General features: G+C 35.6%; 3 protein-coding genes across 3 annotated transcripts; 1 reads left to right on the top strand and 2 right to left on the bottom strand.

The window, feature by feature from the left end:
* Positions 1 to 348: 348 nt before the first annotated feature.
* LOC144448187 (uncharacterized) lies at positions 349 to 10,569 on the bottom strand. The gene is made up of 9 exons (XM_078138341.1): positions 10,544 to 10,569; positions 10,136 to 10,259; positions 7,841 to 7,961; positions 6,838 to 6,961; positions 6,308 to 6,485; positions 5,703 to 5,858; positions 4,897 to 4,969; positions 1,717 to 4,188; positions 349 to 1,431 (listed from the first exon to the last, which is right to left on the bottom strand). Exons 1-9 carry the CDS (start codon positions 10,567 to 10,569, stop codon positions 1,310 to 1,312), a joined length of 3,396 nt encoding a protein of 1,131 aa, XP_077994467.1. The 3' UTR covers positions 349 to 1,309.
* A 1,371-nt stretch (positions 10,570 to 11,940) lies between these two features.
* Positions 11,941 to 16,651, bottom strand: LOC144448186 (HAUS augmin-like complex subunit 6). Its single transcript, XM_078138340.1, has 7 exons — positions 16,515 to 16,651; positions 15,647 to 15,742; positions 14,920 to 15,001; positions 14,026 to 14,155; positions 13,502 to 13,673; positions 12,593 to 12,788; positions 11,941 to 12,147 (listed from the first exon to the last, which is right to left on the bottom strand). The coding sequence occupies exons 1-7, from the start codon at positions 16,649 to 16,651 to the stop codon at positions 11,941 to 11,943; spliced, it is 1,020 nt and encodes a 339-aa protein (XP_077994466.1).
* Positions 16,652 to 17,256: 605 nt separating this feature from the next.
* On the top strand, positions 17,257 to 18,879 carry LOC144448496 (succinate dehydrogenase assembly factor 4, mitochondrial-like). The gene is made up of 2 exons (XM_078138757.1): positions 17,257 to 17,347; positions 17,943 to 18,879. Exons 1-2 carry the CDS (start codon positions 17,290 to 17,292, stop codon positions 18,221 to 18,223), a joined length of 339 nt encoding a protein of 112 aa, XP_077994883.1. The 5' UTR covers positions 17,257 to 17,289; the 3' UTR covers positions 18,224 to 18,879.
* Positions 18,880 to 22,685: the final 3,806 nt, after the last annotated feature.

Raw genomic sequence — 22,685 nt, 5'->3', positions numbered from 1 at the left:
TATGTGATGATAACCCAATAGATAAGAGATGAAGAAAATTGTAGCTGTAATCTATCCCCTGGTAATTATGAGATTAGGGGTATTTTTATTTAGATAAGAGAATGGACAAGATGTCTTTATTTTAATAGTAAATAAAGAGAGAATTATATACAGCTGAAAGAGAGCAAAGTAGCCAGGGAAAGAAGAAAAAGAAGTTTTATATCACCACAAAAATCAATCAGTCAATTGATCAATATCACACAAGATGTTTTATTTCAGCACAACATTAATCATTCAATCAATCAATCAATCGATCAATCAATCATTCAATAAATCGATCGATTGATCAATCAATCAGTTACATGCTCGATTCTCTGTGATTTGACCTTGATTTAGACTATCAAGGTCATAGGTCAGGATCTTAAAAGAAAGCTCATATTCAATAATATGGGTATAGACACTTGAATGGAGTCACTACGTATTATACCAAAGTTATGACGCATATTGTGAAATTTAACAAAAATGGCTGCCATTTGGCCATATTTGATTCTGTAGTAAAACAAAGTGATGTGCATGTCTCACATAGTATGTTACCTTCATGCCAGATTTGGTTGAAATCAGCTGGTACATACCATTTTAGATCTAATTTGCATATCGCTAAGGGATTATCATGTTGTAAATACAGCTTCATCTACACATGCCCAAATGCACCCCCATTATATTTCATTCCAATCTGCTTGGTAGTTTTGGAATTACAGATTTCCCCCCCAAAAGACACATTTTTAACTCTACTATTTTCATATCATTGATTGGATCATCATGTCATGAACAATTCTTAATATAAACACCCTGAAGAATGTTCCAACCAAATTTCAGACCGATCTGCCAAGTAGTTTTGGAGTTTAAATTTTTGACCAAAAATGTACATATGTTTTCCTTGGGCCACAAGCTTGACTACTTTGAACAAACTATTTTTGTGGTCTCACCAGAAGTTTAAAATTTTTTTAATTTATTTTTTCATTGTCAATATGTTTACTAAACTAAATCATTTTCCTAACTTGATATATAAATTTTGCTTTCTTTTTCTGGCTGGTGTTCTACACCGGTGTCTTGTCTAACCTCTTTCTTGTCTCTCGTTATTCTTGGTGTGAGAGAGCAAGGGTTATCTATCAACATATATTATGAACTACTACAATATTTTAACTAAGGTGTCCATCTCTTTGTCATGCTACTAGACTTTGTGTAATCATCTACACCAGAAGATGATTTGAGTGCGTCTTTGGACGAGTCCTCTTACAGAATTATTTTTGTATATATCTTAATGGTTATTTTACAGCTGACCAATATTAGGTGGATCATGTCCAGGAGAACTACTTCCATCCCGATCTGTCACAGCGTGTCGTGTATCTTCATCAGGGAGTGGTGATGGCGGTATGAGGACTGATTCATCACCTAAAAAGAAAATTTAAATTACTTAATGTCAGTGGAAAGGAGTGTCAGTTTTAATGTCAGTTGTAGGTGACAAAGTCATACAGCTAAAATGATGTAGGTTTGGTGTTTCAATCATGTTCCTGCTCACATTTTATTGAGTTATGAATTAGTCCCTTTCCAATCTAGAAACTTGTCCCTGACTCAAAAATCATTAAAATTTAGACTTCATTGATAATTTGTTGAATTCAGCATACAGATTGCTAATGGGGTCTTCATGTCTGTGTAAGTTATTGAAAACCAACTCACCAAGTCCAAAGATATCCAATTCTGATGTCACTGTAGCATGATACGAGTCAGTTTTTTCATCACCATGAACTGTTGGCCTTGGTGGTGTCATTGGGCTTGTGTCATCTAAGGGCTTGGAATCCTCCATGGATGTTTGCATAACATCTTGCTGATCTTTCATGTCTTTGTCTGCCGTCACTGATTGGCTCTCATTCTGAGACTTGTCCATAGATTCTTGTTTGGCAAGTCCATTTGGAGTAGATGTTCCCTCTTTTTCCATGACAGTCGGAGACTGGGAATGACTGGAATGCAATGATCCTTGTGTACTTGATGACTTTTCTTGTGTAGATGAGGTCAATGATTCCAGTTTACTCTTCAATTCAGCTTGTTCTTTGATAATGGAATCTTGAGTACGTGAAGATGATAGTTTATGTGATGAGGTCTGCCCAGGAGATCTGGAGCCACTTGAATCTTTAGATCCATTTTTACTTGAAGACATATCTTCAGGGGTTGGTGGTGGAGATCTGGGAGATTCATGTTGACTGACGTCGGAGTACTTTTCTTCTTGGCTTTGCGTTGGGGATAGTCTCTCTGATGGAGTATGTTCAGATGATGTTGAGTGTTTAGAAAACGGTGATGCTTGTCCACTTGATGGCTTTTCTAGGTGTGTAACCTGAGTCGCATGTTCATGTACAGTTTGTTGGGGAGGTGGAGAATGACTGGAACTTGAACTGGAACTTGAACTATGTTTCTTAGAGGGTTCTCCATCAGCTTCTGATCTTGGAGAATCTGAATAGCTGGATTTAGCAGACCCATCTTTGCTTGGTTTGACAGACTCTTCACCAGGTGATGTCTGATGGAGTGATTCACCTTCACTAGTAATAGTATGTTGACTGGATGGTTGTTCCATGGCAGTTTCCTCTTCAGCAGGTACAGGTGATGCAGACTGGCTTAGACACGGTGTCATCTGCTTGTTTAAAGACTGACTAACAGGTGTAGATGATCTGTCTGTTGGAGTGTCACTGTCATTCTCAGATTTACTGGATCGTGGAGATCTCTGAACCAAGATGGGTTCTCCTTGGATGTCTACCAAAGGTTCTGTTTGTTCCTCTATTTCCTGTTGGATCTCAGATTCCAATTGTTCCTGCATACTCACAATAGGTCTAGCTCCTACTCTCTGCCTAGGTGACAAGTCCCTACTGCCCGGAGGAGTTATCAGGACCTCAGTTTCAATTCCATGACCACTCTGAGCTTTCATGTGAGCTGACATCAATGACATGTGAGCCTTCTGCTGTTTGGGTGTTTGTGATGGAGTACCATCTGGAGAAACGTCCACGAGAGTAACAGGTATGTCTGAGATGCCAACTTCTGGAGAGCTGGTTGAGGTAACATCTTCAAATTCTAAATCCATGTCATCCAAGTCCAAAGAGAAAACCTCCCTTGGTTTGTGACCATTTGACTTTGGCAGAGGAGATTTTGTAAGATACTTGTCACTTAGTACAGGATTCATTTTCTGTGGTGACTTATCTGGCTCTGACGACAGTGATTCTATTCTAAGTTTACTAGAAAGTGTCTCTGCTAGGCTTTCATCTGTATCGTGATCATATTCTTGAGTTTGTTGTCCTTTCAGTGCTTTCAGCTTGTTTAATCTAGCCACAAGTTCTTTAGTTTCAGAATTACTGTCATGGCGCCCTTGTTCAGACTCAGGTTCACATACCTCAGGCGACTTAAGCAACGATGTCTCTGGTTCCCTATAGTCAACAGGAACGCTGACACCATTTCCTGAATACTGGCTATCAATAAGTGGATGTACATGTGTTTCTTCTGGCTGGTGTTCTACACCGGTGTCTTCACTAATCTCTTTCTTGTCTCTCTTTATTCTTGGTGTGAGAGAGTAGGAGTCATCATCTATCAACATAGACAATGGTGGTGTCACCGATGCCAACCCTTCACCATCTTCTGTCTCACCTAGTAATGGAGATATGGACTTAATACTTTCACTTGGAATATTTGCTTTCCTTGACCTAACAGGTAGTGATGGTGTTTTGGAGGTGAACATTTCATCAAGTGTACCAATCTTCTGTAATCCTTCAATGCTCTCTTCTACACTTTGGATATCTGGTATTTCTTGCTCATCTTGAATAGAGTCATCACTCTCAGGTAAATCAAGGTGCATCGTATGACCTGGTGCGGTACTCAGAACAGCATCATTTTCATTATCTGAGAACAATGTCCGATCCTTCCCTGGGAAAGGCCTATCTGACTCCACCGGATATCTTCCAGTTGGTGAACTCATTTTGACACTTTCTGTTATCTCAGTGTTAGTTTCAGGTTCTTCACCTTCTTCTTGCATGGTGTGTTCTACTTCATCATGGAAGAGCAGTCTAGCAGGTGTCACATCATAACCACTTGTTCTTGCAACTTGTGGCGTATCCTTTTCTTTTGTATCAGGGGTTCTAGAGATTTTGTCTTTTGAAGTGAATGCATCTAATCCTGATGGAAAGAAATGTCGAAATCAACATCATTTAGAAAATGAACAGAAACTCTGAAAAGCTGTTTTATTATGTAAATATCACAGAAATTATAAACATCCATTAATTCAAGAAAGACTGTGGCTAAATTCAACATTTGATGCCTTCTAACCGTGCTCAGAAACTTCTCTGGTTATAACTTTTCTACCTAATGTCATCTCTGTCATTCCACAGGAATTTAATGATAGTCTGTTCCTTATTTTGAAGGATATCCTTTGCAGTGCAGGGGCATATGGGTTTTCATGTGAAATGCATGTTAATGTTATGAAACATATATGGTTACCTTCATTATAGGACCACATATAAAAAAATACATGTTGGAAATTTTTATCTTCAAAATTAGTCATGGGGGGGGGGGGGGGGGGGGGGGGGGGGGGCTAAAAATAAAATTTGGCACCAAAACCGTATTCTTAACTATTGGTTAGGCATTGAAAACCCATGAATCCATGATTATAGTCAACTTCCAACAGCACTATTGGTGTGCTAGCTGTTTTCATTAAATACATACTTCAACTGTGATAAAGCATAGGTTTTCAGAATTTTGATTTTACAAATGAGGGTTATAGCGATCTACCCTGCTAAATCTGCTGTTATAGTGGGGTGGCAAGGTTTAGACTTGTATTTAATTTGTTTGTATGAAATATATAATCATATTAAATATATAGCTTACCAAGTGATTGTAACGGACTCTGTACGGCAAACAAGTCATCTTGTGGAATGTCTCCTGCTACGGCCCTAGCAATCTGGGATAAATAAGACAAAAATGGTACTCGTATGCCTAATTTATATTTGTTATGAAAAATGCATTTGTTTATGGGAATGTAAACTCATCCCTTGTTCAACTGCAAAGGACTGGAAGAAGAATTTGCATGAGAGCATACAATCTCAAAAATGGTTAAAATATGGACTTTTTATACATCATAATTGAAGTTTCATGTATTTTCTCCAGAGTAAAAAAAAGCTTATAATCTCAGTTTATAATAATAAGAACAATAATATTAATAATAAAGCAAATTTATAATGTGCCTGTTCTCTGAAGAGTTCCAGTCACAGTCACAGAACTACTAACAAAATGAGAGAATACTGAGAAACTATTTAAAAACATGAGGATGTAGCGAGAAATGTGTGAGTAAGTGAGAGTTAAGATTGAAATAGGTAATTTTTAAGGGCAGAGAGAAAATATAAATGTATTCAAAAACTTTTAAAGTGTCACATTTCGGAACAATTATAATGTTTTTGTGTCAAGTTGTTTCTTTTAGTCATTGTAAATGTATTTGTATATTTTGTATTGTTTTTGATGTACTGTTTGTCCTTTTCCGAGTGTGGTCTACTTTTCCTTTATTTGTGTGCCTAACTTGCTTGGGCCCCTGGGTAGATTAGGTTGGTCCTAACAGGGTTACCCGTTTGTCGGTGTGTATTTTAAAGCATTTTGATAATAAAAGTCATTATTATTATAATTATAGAACCACTACACACCTGTTCTGCTAACAAGTCATGTGCTTTTGATGTCGATGTAGGCCTTGGTACAGATGATATGACATTGTCCATAGGTGGTTCTTCTATAAGACTTCTTGCTGCTCTGTATCTGGTAGATGGTGTTCCTCTTCTTTCAGACTTAGGTGGAGTCCAAACCTGTCACATTAAAATATTAAATGTAATATTTCTATAAAATATCTTTAAAAAATGACAATCTAAATAGATTATTTAGTTCTTGAGTGATTATCACCTCTACAAGATATTGAAATATTGTCTTTTCTTTTTAATACAATAATGGACAGTAATACACAGGTGACAAAGTAGCGAATAAAATACACACAGGGCTGAATTTATCAATACAACAAATTTTTCTGATACTTTGTCTTGAATTTCATTTGTTGTTATAAATAAATAAAAAAACCTGCTTTAGATCATCACTTTAATGTAGGTAGCAGTAGTGGTAATTTGTACGGGAAAGTATTGTAGTCTTGAATTCATAAATTTGCACTTTGGGTAACGTATATACAAGGTGTATTAAAACCATTGATCCATTGTTGAATTTTAAGTTATATTTAATGTAACAAGGAATTTAGCATTTCTCTTACCTTTTCTTGTGAAGTCTGTTTTTTCTTTGATTCTTTAGGTATTCTAGATGACACATCTGCTTTGGTTCTGCCATAGGTTTCTGGTCTCTGTGAGCTTACAGTTATATCTTGTGGTTTCTTGGAGGAACCAGGACCTGGCTTTCTGATAAATGTTGCTGGTCTTGGAAGTTTGGATTCACTGGTTCAAAAGACATAACATAAGATATATTATATGACATGGAAAAAGACAGTCAAGCTTGTTTCTCCTGCCTTCAGTACAACTGTATTGAGTATGACTGTTAACTTCTAAACCATTTGGGTAATAAAATAGCACCTCAATAACTTACTCAACTTTGAATCTTGTAAAGAAGCCCTACCGCTCTTGGCATATGTTACCCATTTTTGTGATTTTCTGCCAGGGTTTATGGGAAACTTCATCTGATGGCATCATAAATACCCTAATCTTGTTGTCATGACAGTGTTTGTATTTGTCATCAATATAAATATTTATGTAAATTTAAAAGTAAAATTGATAAGTCACTAGGACTCACCCATGTAACTGTTGCCTAAGTTCACCTCTGGTACTGACTGGAGAGCCTTGCATAAGTCCTGCTCTTCTCATTGCAACTTTAGTCATTGCATCATCAAGCTTGGCAACGGCTACTGGTGTATCATCTGTGGGTTGTTGAAGTGAAGGACAAAGTTTGTACTTCAAGTTTAAAAGAATTTTACAGGAGAAAGTACCAGCTTTTGGTTTCTCAACAGTGAATTGGTGAAATTAGGTATAAGACATTCATATTTCCTCCACAGAGTTTACTGTAATATCACATTATGTGGTGACATCTTGTGTATCAAGTAATTGGTAACGACCTTCTGATCTTACTTAAAGAAAAAGTCCAGCCAGACATATTTTTTGCCTTTAGTATACTTGTATTGTTTACTGCTATCAACTTAAAGTAAAAGTCCAGTCAGACTTATTTCTGCCGCTAATACACTTGTATTGATTACTGCTATCAACTTAAAAGTCCAGTCAGACTTATTTTTGCCACTAATACACTTGTATTGATTACTGCTATCAACTTAAAAGTCCAGTCATTTCTGCCACTAGTACACTTGTATTGATTATGGGGTGATAAAATAGCACCACAGCCACTTCCTCAACTTTGAAATCCTGTCAGGAAACACTACTGCTCTTCACATGTGTTCAGCTGTTTCCTGGATTTCCTGCAAGAGTTTATGGGACATCTCCAAAATTGGACACCATTTTTACCCTGATTTCTGTCCCGAGACTTTGTATTTGTCATAACAACGATTTTTTAGGGATTCCTCAGAGGTCCTCATTCATAATAATTATCTTTTTCAAATTGTCTATTTCACTCAAGGGTTCTTCACTGATCCATACAATCATGTATCTGGACCGTCAACCTGCCTACCATACTGTGAATTTGCCATTGGTGATGCTACTAAAGTGTGTAATGTTTCTGTGAGAAAGTGTCTACATTGACTGGATCCTAAACCTACATGCCATCTATAATAACAATGACTTTGATTTACCCATTGGTGATGCGCCTGAAATACTCCATGCTTCCCTGAGATGAGGTGGTGTTTGTACATTGGCCTCTGGTCTGAAGGCATACAGCTCTGGTGCTGGAGGGATCAACCCTAGCCCACTGGACTGTATAAAGAAAACAACCACACCAGATAGTCAAAAGAAAGAAAACTGTGTCCATCACATGTCATCATGTGTCTGTGTTTTCTTTATTTTTAACTTCATAATGTATCCTCTACATTTAATTCAGTAAATTGAATGCAACAAATTTAAAGCCATGACACATATAGTTTCTGCATGTGTTTGACTTATTTCTGCTTGATATTACATATTCATGTTTTCATAATTACATGGCTGGCAAGGATAGTGCAGCAATTGTGGTACATACAGAAAACGCTTTAGTTTGGTGTTATGGGTAGTATATTCAACAAAGACAGCATTCGTCATGTAAAAGTTCATGGTTTCAGTGACAACTGGCAAGATGAAAGTAATTATCTAACTTAGAGGGTTGACGGCTAAAATCACCAATGTTCCAACAATCTACATGTAGTTCTATTTACCCAGCATTCATAGCTACCTCTTCTATGTGTTTATACTGTGCATTCTCTTTAACAGCACATTTCATATTACCATTCACCAGCCCTATTTCATACAACCACACACAAACCATAGACCCTCCCCATAAGGGTTTATGCACAAACCAATAAGAAACTGCATTTTACATGTTAAGAGCAAGTTCGCAATTTCTTGCTACATTTTGTCTAAACATGAAATAAACCATTTAAACGTACTACAACTACTGTAGACATGCAATTTGATGCAAACATATTGCAACTAGAAGCAGACATGTGGGTATCAATGTTATATGTCTGTATTTGATAACTGCAAGGTGGCACATAATTCGTTTCATGAGACAAAACGTTACAAGAACTATATTCATTCAACCTTACTATCGTGAAGTGTAGTGCATGCAGTTTTTTTACTGTCTCTGCATGGTTGTATCAAACAGAGCCATTGAACGGTTACATGAAATGGATGGTATAAGTTACTACAACAATCATTTTGTCTACTTCCTTAAGTGTAATGCAATTTTCAATACACTGAAAGCTATTTATTCATCCACTGTTTTAAACAAGCAATACTAGGGTTGAACAAATCCACTGGTCCTGGGTCCGAGACAAGCGATTTTTTTGGGCGGACCACACAAATATTACCTTGTCTGGTCCATCGGACCGTTACCTTACTGTTAATAACTATGTTAAAAAATCGTCTGAATATAGAGATTCATAGGTAAGATTTAATGTTTCACATGAGCGAGACCTGGGACCACTAATTCTTTCAGTAGGATCACTGGATTTTTTAAGGCACTGGTCTGGGGACCACCAGTTTGCAAAACGTTTTTTCACCCCTGCATACACTTTTATTACATTTCCTATTGTTAAGAAATCACAGACACAAGATCTGTTTGAAAGAATTTCCTTTATTTTGCCTTAAATTTTGTAACAAGATAAGGACTTTATATCTCAACTGTAAAAGAACTGGCTTCAAAGCTTTTTTTTTTTTTTAGAGATATGTTTTTTAAAACGTTTTACAATGAAAAATTGTAAATCACATAAACATAGAATGATCAAATAAAGGGTACCATATTGGTAAAAACTGTACAATATTTAATAGTAATCGGTTACAAGTATTGTCTGTTAGCTATATACAGTAATTGTAAATGAGTGTGTTTGACTTTACTGTAACAGTGTCAATGGAAACCTGTCAGTTTAGATTTCTATGTGACTACCTGTTTTAGGTGATTACAATCAAAAAATGAATCAAAATGCTATGATATGGAACTGTGAGCTTAAAGTGGCCATATGGATGAGGACTGGACTGATAATTTATATAAAAATGTTATTACGATGTCCTACTTGAAAAATGTTGTTTAATGTTGTTGTTTTTTCAATAGCACTTTCACACTCTGTGCCAAAGCGCTTTACAATCATTACCCCTGGCTCAGATCTATAGCGGCACAATGGCCCTTTATACTTCTACTCCCTGGGGAGCATACAATCCATCTCAGCCTTTTTTTTTTAATAAGCGCATAGGATTAAAGCATTCACATTGCAACCTCTATCATCCCTGGTCCCTAATTATACAGCTGGGTTGACTAAAAAACTAATAATCCAGTGACAGATAAGTGCAATTAATTATACATAAGTAAATAGTAGTATGGTAAGCATTACAAGTTAAGTGTCTGATATGACTAATCACTGTCAGTGTGAGCATTCATTTGTAGGTGGAATTACACTTACAGGAGTTCTGTCTGGAAATACAGGTAGACTGCTAGTAACAGCCTCTTCTTCAGCATCTAACTCAGCAATTATCTCATCGATTGAGGCTTTCAAGTCTGGTATTGAATCATTGGCAAGTTTACTCCTGAAATTAAATTACACAAACTTAAGTCAGGTATTGAATCACATGACAAGTTTACTCTTGAAATATTACCACACAAACACAAAGACCAATCTTCCAATTATTTGAACATACAAATCTATAACTTCAAGGTATACCAAAATTATGGACAAAACAAAATGTGAAATACAAAACACTGAAAAAGAATACAGCACAAAGCGTGAAAGGGAACAGTTATAAAAACATTTAAAAAAATAATAAAGCAGTGCAGTGTACAATTACAAGTGCTTTCAATGATGGGTATAAACTGTTGTAAATTCACCAGCATTGCCATGGTTACAGACATCAAACGGTACGAGTTTAATAGGACAAGACCTACAACAAAATATAATATAGAACCCAACACATTGTATAAAATTAAGCCAGTTGTTGTTAAAAATAATGTCCATGGTTAACATTTTGAGTTCTTACTTACCTTAGAGCTCGCATGTTTGCTAGATGTGCATGGTGAGTATGAACTTCTGTGGCAACTTTTGGTGTAATCCTTTCAAACCTTGGCATTTGTGCTAAAATTACAAAAAGAAAATTCAAAATTTATTTCACAACTAGTGAGAGTCTGAAATTGTTTTTGCATATTGGTACCAAAGTAAACTGTAAGCGTGGTTACATTTACCAAATTCCTTGCTCAATTTTCATTCTAATTTTTTTCAAATCTCAACTTACTCAATTTTCATTCTAAATGTGATCAAATCTAAATTGATCTTGAATAATTAAGGGGTTTTGATTTCACCATTTCTGCACACAACCAAAAGAATTAATGTGATTGGCTTCCATTGATGACTCACTGACCAATTGGGTGTGTTGTTATGTTTGTTGGGTATTGAAAGCATGCTAACATACAGCATTTCGAATGCCTTGACTTCAAGGGAAGAGATGACCAATAGTTAAAGTAAAACTTCCTTGATTATTCAAGATGCTCTAGTCTAATAAATACAGTTCTCAGCTGACAGCAGAGAGGACACAATGTGACATGTTGTTGCCAATGACTATTTTCCGATCTAGATCAAAATATCAAATCCTGCAAACTACTATTTTGAGCACTTTGACATGAAGTCTCTTCAGGAAAACATCATAGAATCACTTGAACTTTACATCCTCTATTCAATGATAATCTGGATCTTTGTTTGACATACTGAGACTTTCTACTTACTCTCTTGTAATTTTTCAAGGTAAAGATGCAAAGACAGATTAGAAAGGCGCATTAAACTCAGCAAATTCAGTCTTCCTTCTTCATATGTATTGCCAGCATTCCGCTGTAAAGGAATTTCATGAGAATTGTGTTATTTCTATGGAACAAGAATCAAGGGTATCATGGTGTGTCTGTGTGCAAGCATGTGGTGCAGTGGGAATTATGTGTCTATATATTTTATGTGTGTCTATGTATGACGTGTCTGCATGTATGTACATACGTACGTACTTATGCATGTATTTATTTATTCATTGAACAGAGACTTTCATTCCTGTACATAAGGTTTATTCATATCTATAATACCATTCCTGGGAATGTAATAAAATTGTGCTCATTCATCTCACTGCTTGGCTATGTCACTAGAGAGAACACTACTGATTAGCTACGTGCAATTATAATTGTGAATGTATATGGAAGAAAATACTGACATTTGGCTGATATATAGATACATGACTTCTATTTCATCTGAATTGCTATAAAAAGACTTACTTCATGTATTTGTCTTTCACACTCTCTCATCAACAAAGCAGGTACTTGGAAGTTGATATCAGTAGCATCTATCTTGTATTTATTAGCCATTCCACCAAGTACTGAATTGACTATCTGTCGATGTTGGCTATGACTCTCGTGGAAATTCTCCAATCTTGCCCACAACTCTCTCACCTACGTCCAATAACAACATTAGTTTTGAGTTCATTATTTTATCCAGTTCCAATAAAACAACTGACTTATCGGTAATGTAACAGTAACGTCACACGTTTTATTCAAATTTTTTAATTAAATTTCTAAATTTCAGTTATAAATCGTCATTTTTGCTCAGATACATACTTGTGGGGTTGCCAATGTACAATCACTGATGTGATTTTTTTCCAGTCCTGCAATACAGGGCATTAACTTTTATTTTCATTTCGCAAAGTGAAAAACCAAAGGGTCAGTCAGGTAATAAAAAGCAGAATTTAGCATGGCCACCCTTATAATTAACACAATGTACTTGGTAATACAAAAATGTATAACATCCAGCAATCACAGATATCCTAATATGTCACTCAGCTGACACTACCACATCTAATATGAGTTACACAAGGATAATAATACGTAAGTGAAGTACCTTTTGTACTTTCTGTGATCTCTTAATAGCTTGTACTTCCATTTCACCATCATATCTACCTCCTGTTTTCTTCTTCATTGGCAACGGGCTTCCCAACTTTCCGTTCAACTCCTGGTTTTTTCTCCATTTGTCTTCAACATTCCTTTCAAGTTCTCGAACTTCTTTCTTCAGTACTCTATGTTCTTTGGCCATCCCACTATTGTGTAAGAGGAAATAACCATCTCATTTAAATAAAACTCATTTCACCAAGTAAAATATTTGCATCATTTGCCAGTAGTAAACCACATGAAACTTAAAACTTAATACATGTAGTCCACAAGAGGCTGACTTCATGACTTTTGTGTGTGACTGGAGAAGTAGTACTTCTGGTGTCATTTTTAAAATAAATTTATATTAACTTGTAAAGATGCCATTGAACTGCTGTTCTAATTGCCACTATATCTCTCTCTAAAGAACAAAGATTTACATATTTAATCAGCTCAGATATTAAAGAGATTTAAAAATTCTTGTTCAAATTCAACATTTCTTTTCCTGTGCCTCTACAAATACCTATATGGGTCACATACAATGTAGAGGTGATGAAAGTGGCACATTTGTATTCAAGATGGCCATCTATCGTTGAACGAATGTCTACTGCAGGGGCAGTTTTGGCTGAATGCTGTATTTCATTCGCTGACTCTTCAAGGTACTGCAGATGGTCTTGGGTCTTGCGACTTAGGTCGTACAGGCTGTTGGCTGAATACTTTCAGAATCTTGGTAAATTCATCGTTCTCAGTCGGAGCTTTTGACATTGTATTGCTGTCGGAGATTCACCAAGCAAGATTATGAAGTAACATGTGACCTGGAGTCAGAGTACACCCTCTGTGTTGCATGACTACAAATTCAGTACTGAAACCAAATGATACTTACTCTGCAATTTCTCGCCACTCCTTCTGAAGAATGCCATTATACTGTATTTCTTCTAGAAACTTTTTTCTATGACTAATGGTGGCTGCCCTCTGAGTTTTAGCCAGCACAGGACCAAGGTGTATGATAGATGGCATTAGTTTGGGATGTTGTAGAAACTCTCGTGACTTCAATCCTTTAAACAGACATGAAATCAAACATACTAATAATTCACAAACATTTACTACTGGCAGAAAGTGAACACAACTAAGGCCTAAAAAAAATCATTCTTTGGTTCAAAAAAAAAAAGGTAAAAAAGGGAATGCCACCCCTGGAAATGAAGACATTTTCAGTAATGGAGAGTCAAGTCATGATTTTATAGTACCTACATTTAATGAAATTTCAGAGAAACATCAAGTTTTCACAGAAGGTAATAGGTTCTTAGGGATCATGAATATTCATTGTTCAACCATTGCATAAACATGTCTGCTGACTCCCATGATGCAATGTGGTCCATAGTAAAGATCCTCAAATGAGGGACAACTTACCATTTTCATCGGTAATAGCCTTTTTACATACATATGTAGATAAATGCAATAGTAAGTGATAAAATTTATCACCACCTGGGGATAAAAACATCGACGGCACAATTCTAGGTAAATTGGCATCTGAATCCTCCTGTAGAAAGATAGTGAATGAAAAGTGTTAAAAAGACATCAGAAGATAGAAAGTGAAACGTGTTAAAAAGACGGCAGAATTGAACATGTAGAAGTTGACCCCAAGTTGCAATATTAAGAGATGTACTAACTACAGTAGATTGACAGATCAGCCATTGTGGGCGTGGCCTAATCTCCCTTTTCTCCGAACTGATAAGCTGGAAATGATGTCTTTACAGTCTGCTAACTACAGACTGTAGTACAGGTGAATTAGTCCTATCTTTACTAGAGTTTTTAGTATCTGGCTGTCTCACTATACCTGTGGTTTTGCAGATTGTCAGGTGATGAAGAGGACTTCAATGTTCAGAAATAGCAACTATCACAATATGTCAAACTAGATATACATACCCTTAAACATGACATACGTACCCTTACACATGGCATACTTCAGACATACGTACACTTAAACATGAAATACGTACCCTTACACATGGCATACTTCAGACATACATACCCTTACACATGGCATACGTACCCTTACATATGGCATACTTCAGACATACATACCCTTACACATGGCATACTTCAGACACATGTACCCTTACACATGGCATACTTCAGACATACATACCCTTACACATGACATACGTACCCTTACATATGGCATACTTCAGACATACATACCCTTACACATGGCATACTTCAGACATATGTACCCTTACACATGGCATACTTTAGACACACGTACCCTTACACCACCTAATATTGTAAGGTACTAGTACTTACTGTGGATATGTGGGTTAACCAACTATTTACAGCTTTACGGAATTGCTGTTCTTTTTTTCTGTCATTGACTGGCCAGCAATCCCTGTACAATAGAATCATAAGTCATTTACATGTATATAAAATTAAAATATTAGCAATGAGAGTGTACTATACTAGACTTTATATGCCCAGTGAATATTTCAAAAAGATATACAGGGCTTGAAATTAACTTTTTTTGGGTAGTTCAAGTGGTAGCCCAAGGATGGTGACCAATAGTTCTATATTCCTGAACTGAAATCAGAGTTCCTCTGTAGGAATTATCTGTATTATTAAAATACTTTTATGTCTGTAAATCTTCCATCCCTTAAGTAATCACATAATCAGTAGTAGCCTGAGTGGGCTACCAGCTACAAATTATGGTAGCCCCATCAGGGTTTTACATGACAAGAATTAGCAGTCTGTGGACACAGGACAACTGTTAATTTCGAGTCCTGATATGGCAGTTTTCATTGCTCAGTTGTTTTACTATTCTGACAAATAGCATTCTTGAAAGCTGGATTGTATTTTTCCACTTACACAACAGATAATACTGGCATGTGTTGCACCTTCATTCCACTGAGGCCTGTGATTAGGTTTTACAACATTGACATATCTGAGTTTGATTTTCATATACATGTATATGAAGATCATTACATATTTACAGAAATGATAAAAATTACTCAATTCTTATAAAACAGTTAATACCTACCTGAATTGCTCTTTTGCCATGCTTGGATTCAACCTTTGCAACAGAAAATACATTACCACTTCAAAGGCTTTCTTGTTGGGTACAGCAAACATGTCACTGTAATTATAAATATCAGGGTAGAGAATACAACATTTATTTCAGTGCCTGAAAAATTGGAATTTCCCCTAGTGGTTTATTACTCAATAAGTAGCGTAAAGTCAATATATTTGTGTGTACTGAATGAATATAATCAGTTCATTTACTGGGTACCTCAAATAAATATAACAGTGGGTAAATGTGGAGTCAGGAAATGGCTTACAGCTAGTCTGGGCCTGTCCCCTCACATATTCATATACAGAAATTCACAGCAAGGTACTCAATATGACTCAAAATATATAAAGTATTATGTACACACGATTAAAATTACAAATATATAGTTGATCAGTTATACTGTGACAGTAGATGTTGTTTGATGATTTGTTTGAAACGATATAAATTACAGTAATAAAACTAAAGTATAACTTTGATATTCAACCAGAACATCAGTAGACATATATTTTAATCCAAATCTATTAATGAGTACTGCACTGCAGTCACTGAATATGTGGCACTTCACTCAAACTTGTTACCACTAAGTCATCTTGCATGTATTGACACTTCACTCAGTTTATTTGAATATAGAAATTTGAAATTAGAATTTTAACTTTAAAAAAAAATCATTTTGTTTTTGATATTTTGAAAGATCTGGTCTTACCTCAGGTAGCCGCGTAGCGAACAAATTCTTGTATGAAGTACGATAAAAAAAGTTTAAAATATATGACTGCAAGCAGGACAGATGAAATAAAAATACTTATAAGTGTGTTGTTGTCAACTGTACCCCTCTGCTTACCTAGTAAATGGTGTTCTATTTTTTGCTTCTTCTCTTGCTGGTTGAAACCCCAGCAACATGAGATTGGTGAAGAACACCTCCCTCGCTGCTCGACGAACACTGCCATAGGACCTGCCATCTTTTCCTGCTGGATGCATGATTCGTATGTCTTGCACTCTTGTAAATTTAAGTCTTATGGCATCACATGAGGCATGGGTTCACAATTCTGAGATCTGCAAAACATGTCAAAACAAGAGTTTGTTATTTTTTTTGAACTAGCCAGGAGACGATACCAAAGTTTTGATTGGTCAAAACTTCAATAAACTCTGCATGACATTTCTATGGCAATGCAAATCAGCTCAACGTATATGTAGACTAATAATAAGATATGCAACAGTCATATGTGCACTAAAAACAAGGCTGGAAGGTAGGAGAGTTGGGTAAACAGAGTTGAAATAGAAGAACGTACCTAAAAACACGTCTGCACAGGTCGCCATCTTTGTACCATCTTGAATATCCCCGCCAACTGGTGCACTCTGGGAAATTATTTCAACTCTTCAAAAACAATTTACTCTACTTTCCTCTCGCTAGCATATTTTCCAATGAACACTTTTTCTTCGTATTTATTCAAGTTCAATATTATCTATTCAGCATAACTTTTCTTCTAATATTCTCTGATTTCGGTGGGATCGTCTGAGTCAATTTCCCCAATTTAAGACCCTCTAGGCATAGTTAGATTGTCGGAATTTATAACTAATACTAACTTGAGGGTCTTTATTAGATAACGCAGGAAAACATGTCGTCCACAGTGGCATACGTACTCTCGAAGAGCATAGCGTATTCTCGCACAATTGGTAAGTATTTTGAGGTATTATTATATTGAACTCAATGTCACCATCAATAATAAACCACGACTAGGTAATTTTTGTGTAGTAGTGTGTCGTATCCTGGAACCGAGAGCTGTTTCCTCTGTCAAGCTCAAGGTTACACAAGTCAGTGACTGCTAGCTGTTTTGTAATGTCATGGATGATGTAAGGAACATTTTGTAATATGCAATAACATAGAGCCTGAGGTCTAGTTTTATACCCTCGTAGTCACAGTAGTGGATTTACTCTTAATGTTTCTTGTCACAGACAAAATGATATCCTTCACTGTTTCTACCAAGGTCATGGAATCTTCATGCAATTCTTTCCTAACTAGGTAATAATTTTGAAAGAGAACTATCACATGCCATAGAGGACGCAATGACATCATCGTGTACTGGTAGCATACTGCTGTAGATGGTAAAAACAGAACGTTGTTCTAATATGTTCATTTGACCACATGTGGTAAGGGATCTTCAGATTCAAAAACCAACAGATAGCTTCCAGACTAGTCTGTTACCTGTCCTCTTTGTAATATAAAAATACTTTTAATGTTACAGGATGATAATTTTATGTATCATTTCAGGGTATTGCCCACTTTTGGCAAGAACTCTACCAGTACAAGTGAGACTATACAGTGGTAAAACACCACTAAAGAAACCAGTCACACCAGTGGGAAAACATGATGATGATGCTAACTGTGACAGAAAATGGCCAGTGGGAACACATCCAAATGCAGAGAAAGAACCATTGGAACGATGGCCAAATGATGTTAATCCACACACAGGTGAAATAGGTGGACCAAGGGGACCAGAACCAACAAGATATGGAGATTGGGAAAGGAAAGGACGCTGCATTGACTTTTAATCATGAGCATCAACCAGTTCAATGACATTGACTGTGTTAAACTTTTGGAGTGAACCAAGATATTATTGCAGAAACAGGGTTTCATTGCTGCATAGGATTGAATCTACTAGTATTTATTTCAAATCATGCTATGGAGACAAAATAAAATGGGGCAAGTCAGAAACCTATGATGAGGATGAAGTTTTTTGAAAGTAAACATTGGGATTACAAGAGATTTTATATTGTATTTAGTATGTTTATTGTAAAACTCTACCAGTCAAATATAAAACTGCACCCATAAAAAAAGTATTCTCATGAAGGAAATGTTTTTAGTTTAATGAGTGGAGTTTGCATTTGAATTATGACATTGCATCCATTGTTAAAGTAATGTAAATATATACCACTTGTTTAATTGTCATTTTGTGATTGAACAATCTGTTTCCGTGGAAACATTTTCATCACAGACAGTTGCACTTAATTAAATGTATATAAACATAAACTTAGAGTTGACACATTTTGTTCATTCTTGCAACAAAAGTAGTGTTGTTTGCATTACATGAAGAGATTCTTGATTTTACACAAAACCTGACTGAATGTGAGTGTTTTTATGAAATATAGTATATATGCTTGCCAATTAATGTTTTCTAATATTGAAATAATTAAAAGTATGTTTGTAATCTGGTTATTTATTTTATTTATTTAAGTTAATTTCAGACAAAAAATATCCATATACAGAATTAAATAAAAGTAGGAAAACAAAATCAATTATACAATAGAGGAAGGTAAAATATCCTCTTACACCAAACATTCCACAACTCATGCTGAGACAAAATTATATTTGACACAATAATTGAAACGATAGGATTACACGATAAATACAGTCTGTCTAAAAAACTGAAAGTCTTTTTCCTCAAAACTTCATTGATAGTACCAATTGACAAACTGACAAACATTAAACTATTACTTTGTACAATTGAATAATTAAAACCAGATAACAAACTTCCAAGATTTCGAAGCAGTTTTATGGTTTGTATCACAGTATGGTATCGACATATCCTGTGCTAGTCTTGATAATTACTGGAAGTACAACTCTGGTAATTAAGGTTGCAGTTTGCTAAGACAGACACAAACTGAATCTATATGTTGCTCAATGTGATGTGTTAAATAAGTGGGTGATAGCAGTTCCACTGCTGTGCAAATCAAATCACCCTATGATCAACATAGTGTAAACATTGGAAGTCTGTCCCTAAACAAAGTCCCATTGTGAGTTCATGGAACTAGCTTTCAAAGCACTGCTGTACTGAAACTAAGTAATTACATCCATTCAATAGTTGATCACTGAACAACAGTAGCTCAAAACAAAGCCTCAATTAGTAGAGTAATATATGCAATATTGTAGCCAATCAGAATCAAAGCCTCAATTAGTAGAGTAATATATGCAATATTGTAGCCAATCAGAATGAAAACCTCAATTACTGGGGTAATATATGCAGTGCAATATGTCCCTGTTCATGCCAACATGGTTTACAGTGTGTAAGCTTCATTACATAACATCACCCTCTAGGTCACTGTTAAACTTATATTAAAGGTACTAGTTCTTAGAAATACTGTTTCAGTAAAGACTCCATACAAAAAATACAGACTGAAACAATTTCATAAAAGTGCATTATATTAAAATGAGTTGTTTATTAACCTGGCAGACATGGAGATAATTGATATAACATTGTATTTCATGGAAGAGGTCCAGATCAATATATATATCCATGTTTATATAGGAAATGTACTCTGAGTATTCTGAGTGAACAAGTCATTTACACACACACACACACACACACACACACACACACATCTACACAAACACCTACACACATGCACACGCCTACACACACACATACACACACGTCACACATGCACACATACACCTACACAAACACCTACACACATGCACATGCCTACACACACACACGTGAACGCACACCCCCCCCCACCCCACACACACCAACACACACACACACACACACACCCACCCACCCACCCACACACACACACACACACACACACACACATGTGCATGTACTCACACACAAAAATTCACCATGACAATAGCAGTATAGTTAATTTGTGCTAAAACTCTTACTCTTATGAACAGAAGCAAGGCCAAAGAAAAAATATCTTGCCAAGTTATCGATACCAGTAAACACCTTAAATCCTGTTGGACTGGTGCCACACATACCGACCATTCCAAACACTTCACTGAAAGGTCAATCTAAGGTCATTCCTACCTTTACTTGTGAATAACTTTTTTGACCTTTCACCGCTGGGTGTAGACGCCATAATTCATCAACACTTTGTATAAAGGTAAAACACACAAAGAACTACAGAGATGATATTTAACAAATACAACAATATATACAATTATTCAATTTAGTTCATATTAAAGTCACATCGTTTCATGACATGATATACATACTACTGAAAAATATTAATGAAAATGGAAAATACTTCTTGAATTAGCATATTAGCTTTAAAGGATAGAAGAAATGCACATTTCTGCCATAATGGGTCACGGTACATAATTAAAACAAACCTGAATAATAAAACTAAATTATGATACGTTTGTATTATCTAAGTCGAATTGAAAAGGAGGGGGGCAAAGAATGGAACTACATGTACTTTGTATGAAAATTAAAGTAGTTACAATATACCTAAAATATTGCCATATGAAAACTTTTAATTCTCATGTCATTTTGGTCCACCATCTTGTTTTCTAACTCGGAGCAAAGTAACAGCAAAATTTTTTTTAATTTTTATTTTGGAGCACCGGCATATATGATGTTAATATCTTATACTATATGCAAAAGTGGAATTTATGGTTTTGAATGTGAACTGATTCAAAGTGGCCATATGGATTGGGATTGGGTATTTATCTTGGATTTTTAATTTATAACCCAATTTTATCATGGCTTCTTACTTGAAAAATCAAAGTGAAACAACATTGACTATTAAAGTCTGTGTTTGTCACTTAATACAAATTGCAAAAAGCCAAAAAATGCGTAAAAATATTTGTCATTGTACGTACAATAACAAAGATTTTACACATTTATTATGCTTTTGCAATTTATTGAGTTACAAACAAGGATTTGGCATATGTTGTGTCATGTTGGTTTTTCAAGTTGGAAACCATGATTTTATAAATTAAAAATCCAAAATAAATACCCAGTCCTCATCCATATGGCCATTTTAAAAATAAAAATTTAATGTTAAAACTTATATTTTACACCGTCAGACATGTTTGTTACTATACATGTACAGCATTGGCCTAACTGTAATCAATCAAAAGGCAACAGAAAGGGTTTGGCGCCAACAATGAAGTAATAAATAGGTTATACTGCCACGGTGCCAGTCTCTAGTAGTACTCATTGTACTAAACAAAAATAGTTATGAGGTATACAACTAAAGATGTAGATTTATGTTGAACTATTAACAAGACATGCTTAGTCAAGTGTAGCATTTATTCACACTGTCTGTTAATCAGTTCGAGATTCTCACATAATTCAGTGTGTCTTAGCAGGGACGTATACACGTTTATACATCCCTGGTCTTAGGGAATGCTAGAATCTAAGATAATATTAACACACAGGTTTCAGCATCTCTTTTAGTCTGTAAGGTATGTCATGATGGGCTGCCCTCACACATCGGTCAACCCCTGTCTTAGAGAATGTTCAATGTGAGATAAAAGTTAACACACAGGTTTCAGCATGTCTTATGCACAGCATATTTCAAAGTCCTGCTACTACAGGTACTCTATACAAACAAGCAGGTACCAGGATCTGAAATGTTCTTATCTATTTTGAGTTCATAAATGCTAACAAAATTAGGAATGGTATGTACTTATCATTTGTGGAACCAAAAAATTCAAATAACTGTCATCTACCATATTTTGTTACCATGACTACAATCAGTTGGAATCATAAACACCAATTAACTCATCTACCATTCTAGCTATGCAGCTACTTTGTTACCATGGTTACAATCAGCTGGTATCAGCATACATGGTATTAGGTCATCTTTAGCAAGAGATGTTTTTATAAGAATGAACCATATGACAGCCATCTTTAAATAAATTGACATTGTCTAAATTTTTACTTAATATATATTTCAATTTAGCTTGCATAAATTTCTTGTAAGCACAAAATTGCAAAATTCTATCATATCCTCCCTAGTGGTAGAGCCTCTAGTATTCACCTGTAGATAACAACACACCAAAGGTCTAACTTCTAATGATAAAACACATTTATTGATATCATGTGTTGGTAAGATTGAGCTGTTAAATGCCTGTCTAGAGCAAAGTTGGGTCTTATACAATCTGATTAATTAAATGTAGATGTCGGCTAATCGTGCATTGCTATCTTACCATCGTTATTTAGCTTGAATTGACCTTCGTAGTAGATGTTTACATTTTTTAGCCTGATCGATCAGGCTA

The sequence above is a fragment of the Glandiceps talaboti genome, chromosome 17, assembly GCF_964340395.1.
Source record: "Glandiceps talaboti chromosome 17, keGlaTala1.1, whole genome shotgun sequence".
Classification (NCBI taxonomy): Eukaryota; Metazoa; Hemichordata; class Enteropneusta; family Spengelidae; genus Glandiceps; species Glandiceps talaboti.
This window is presented reverse-complemented; position numbering and strand designations above follow the sequence as displayed.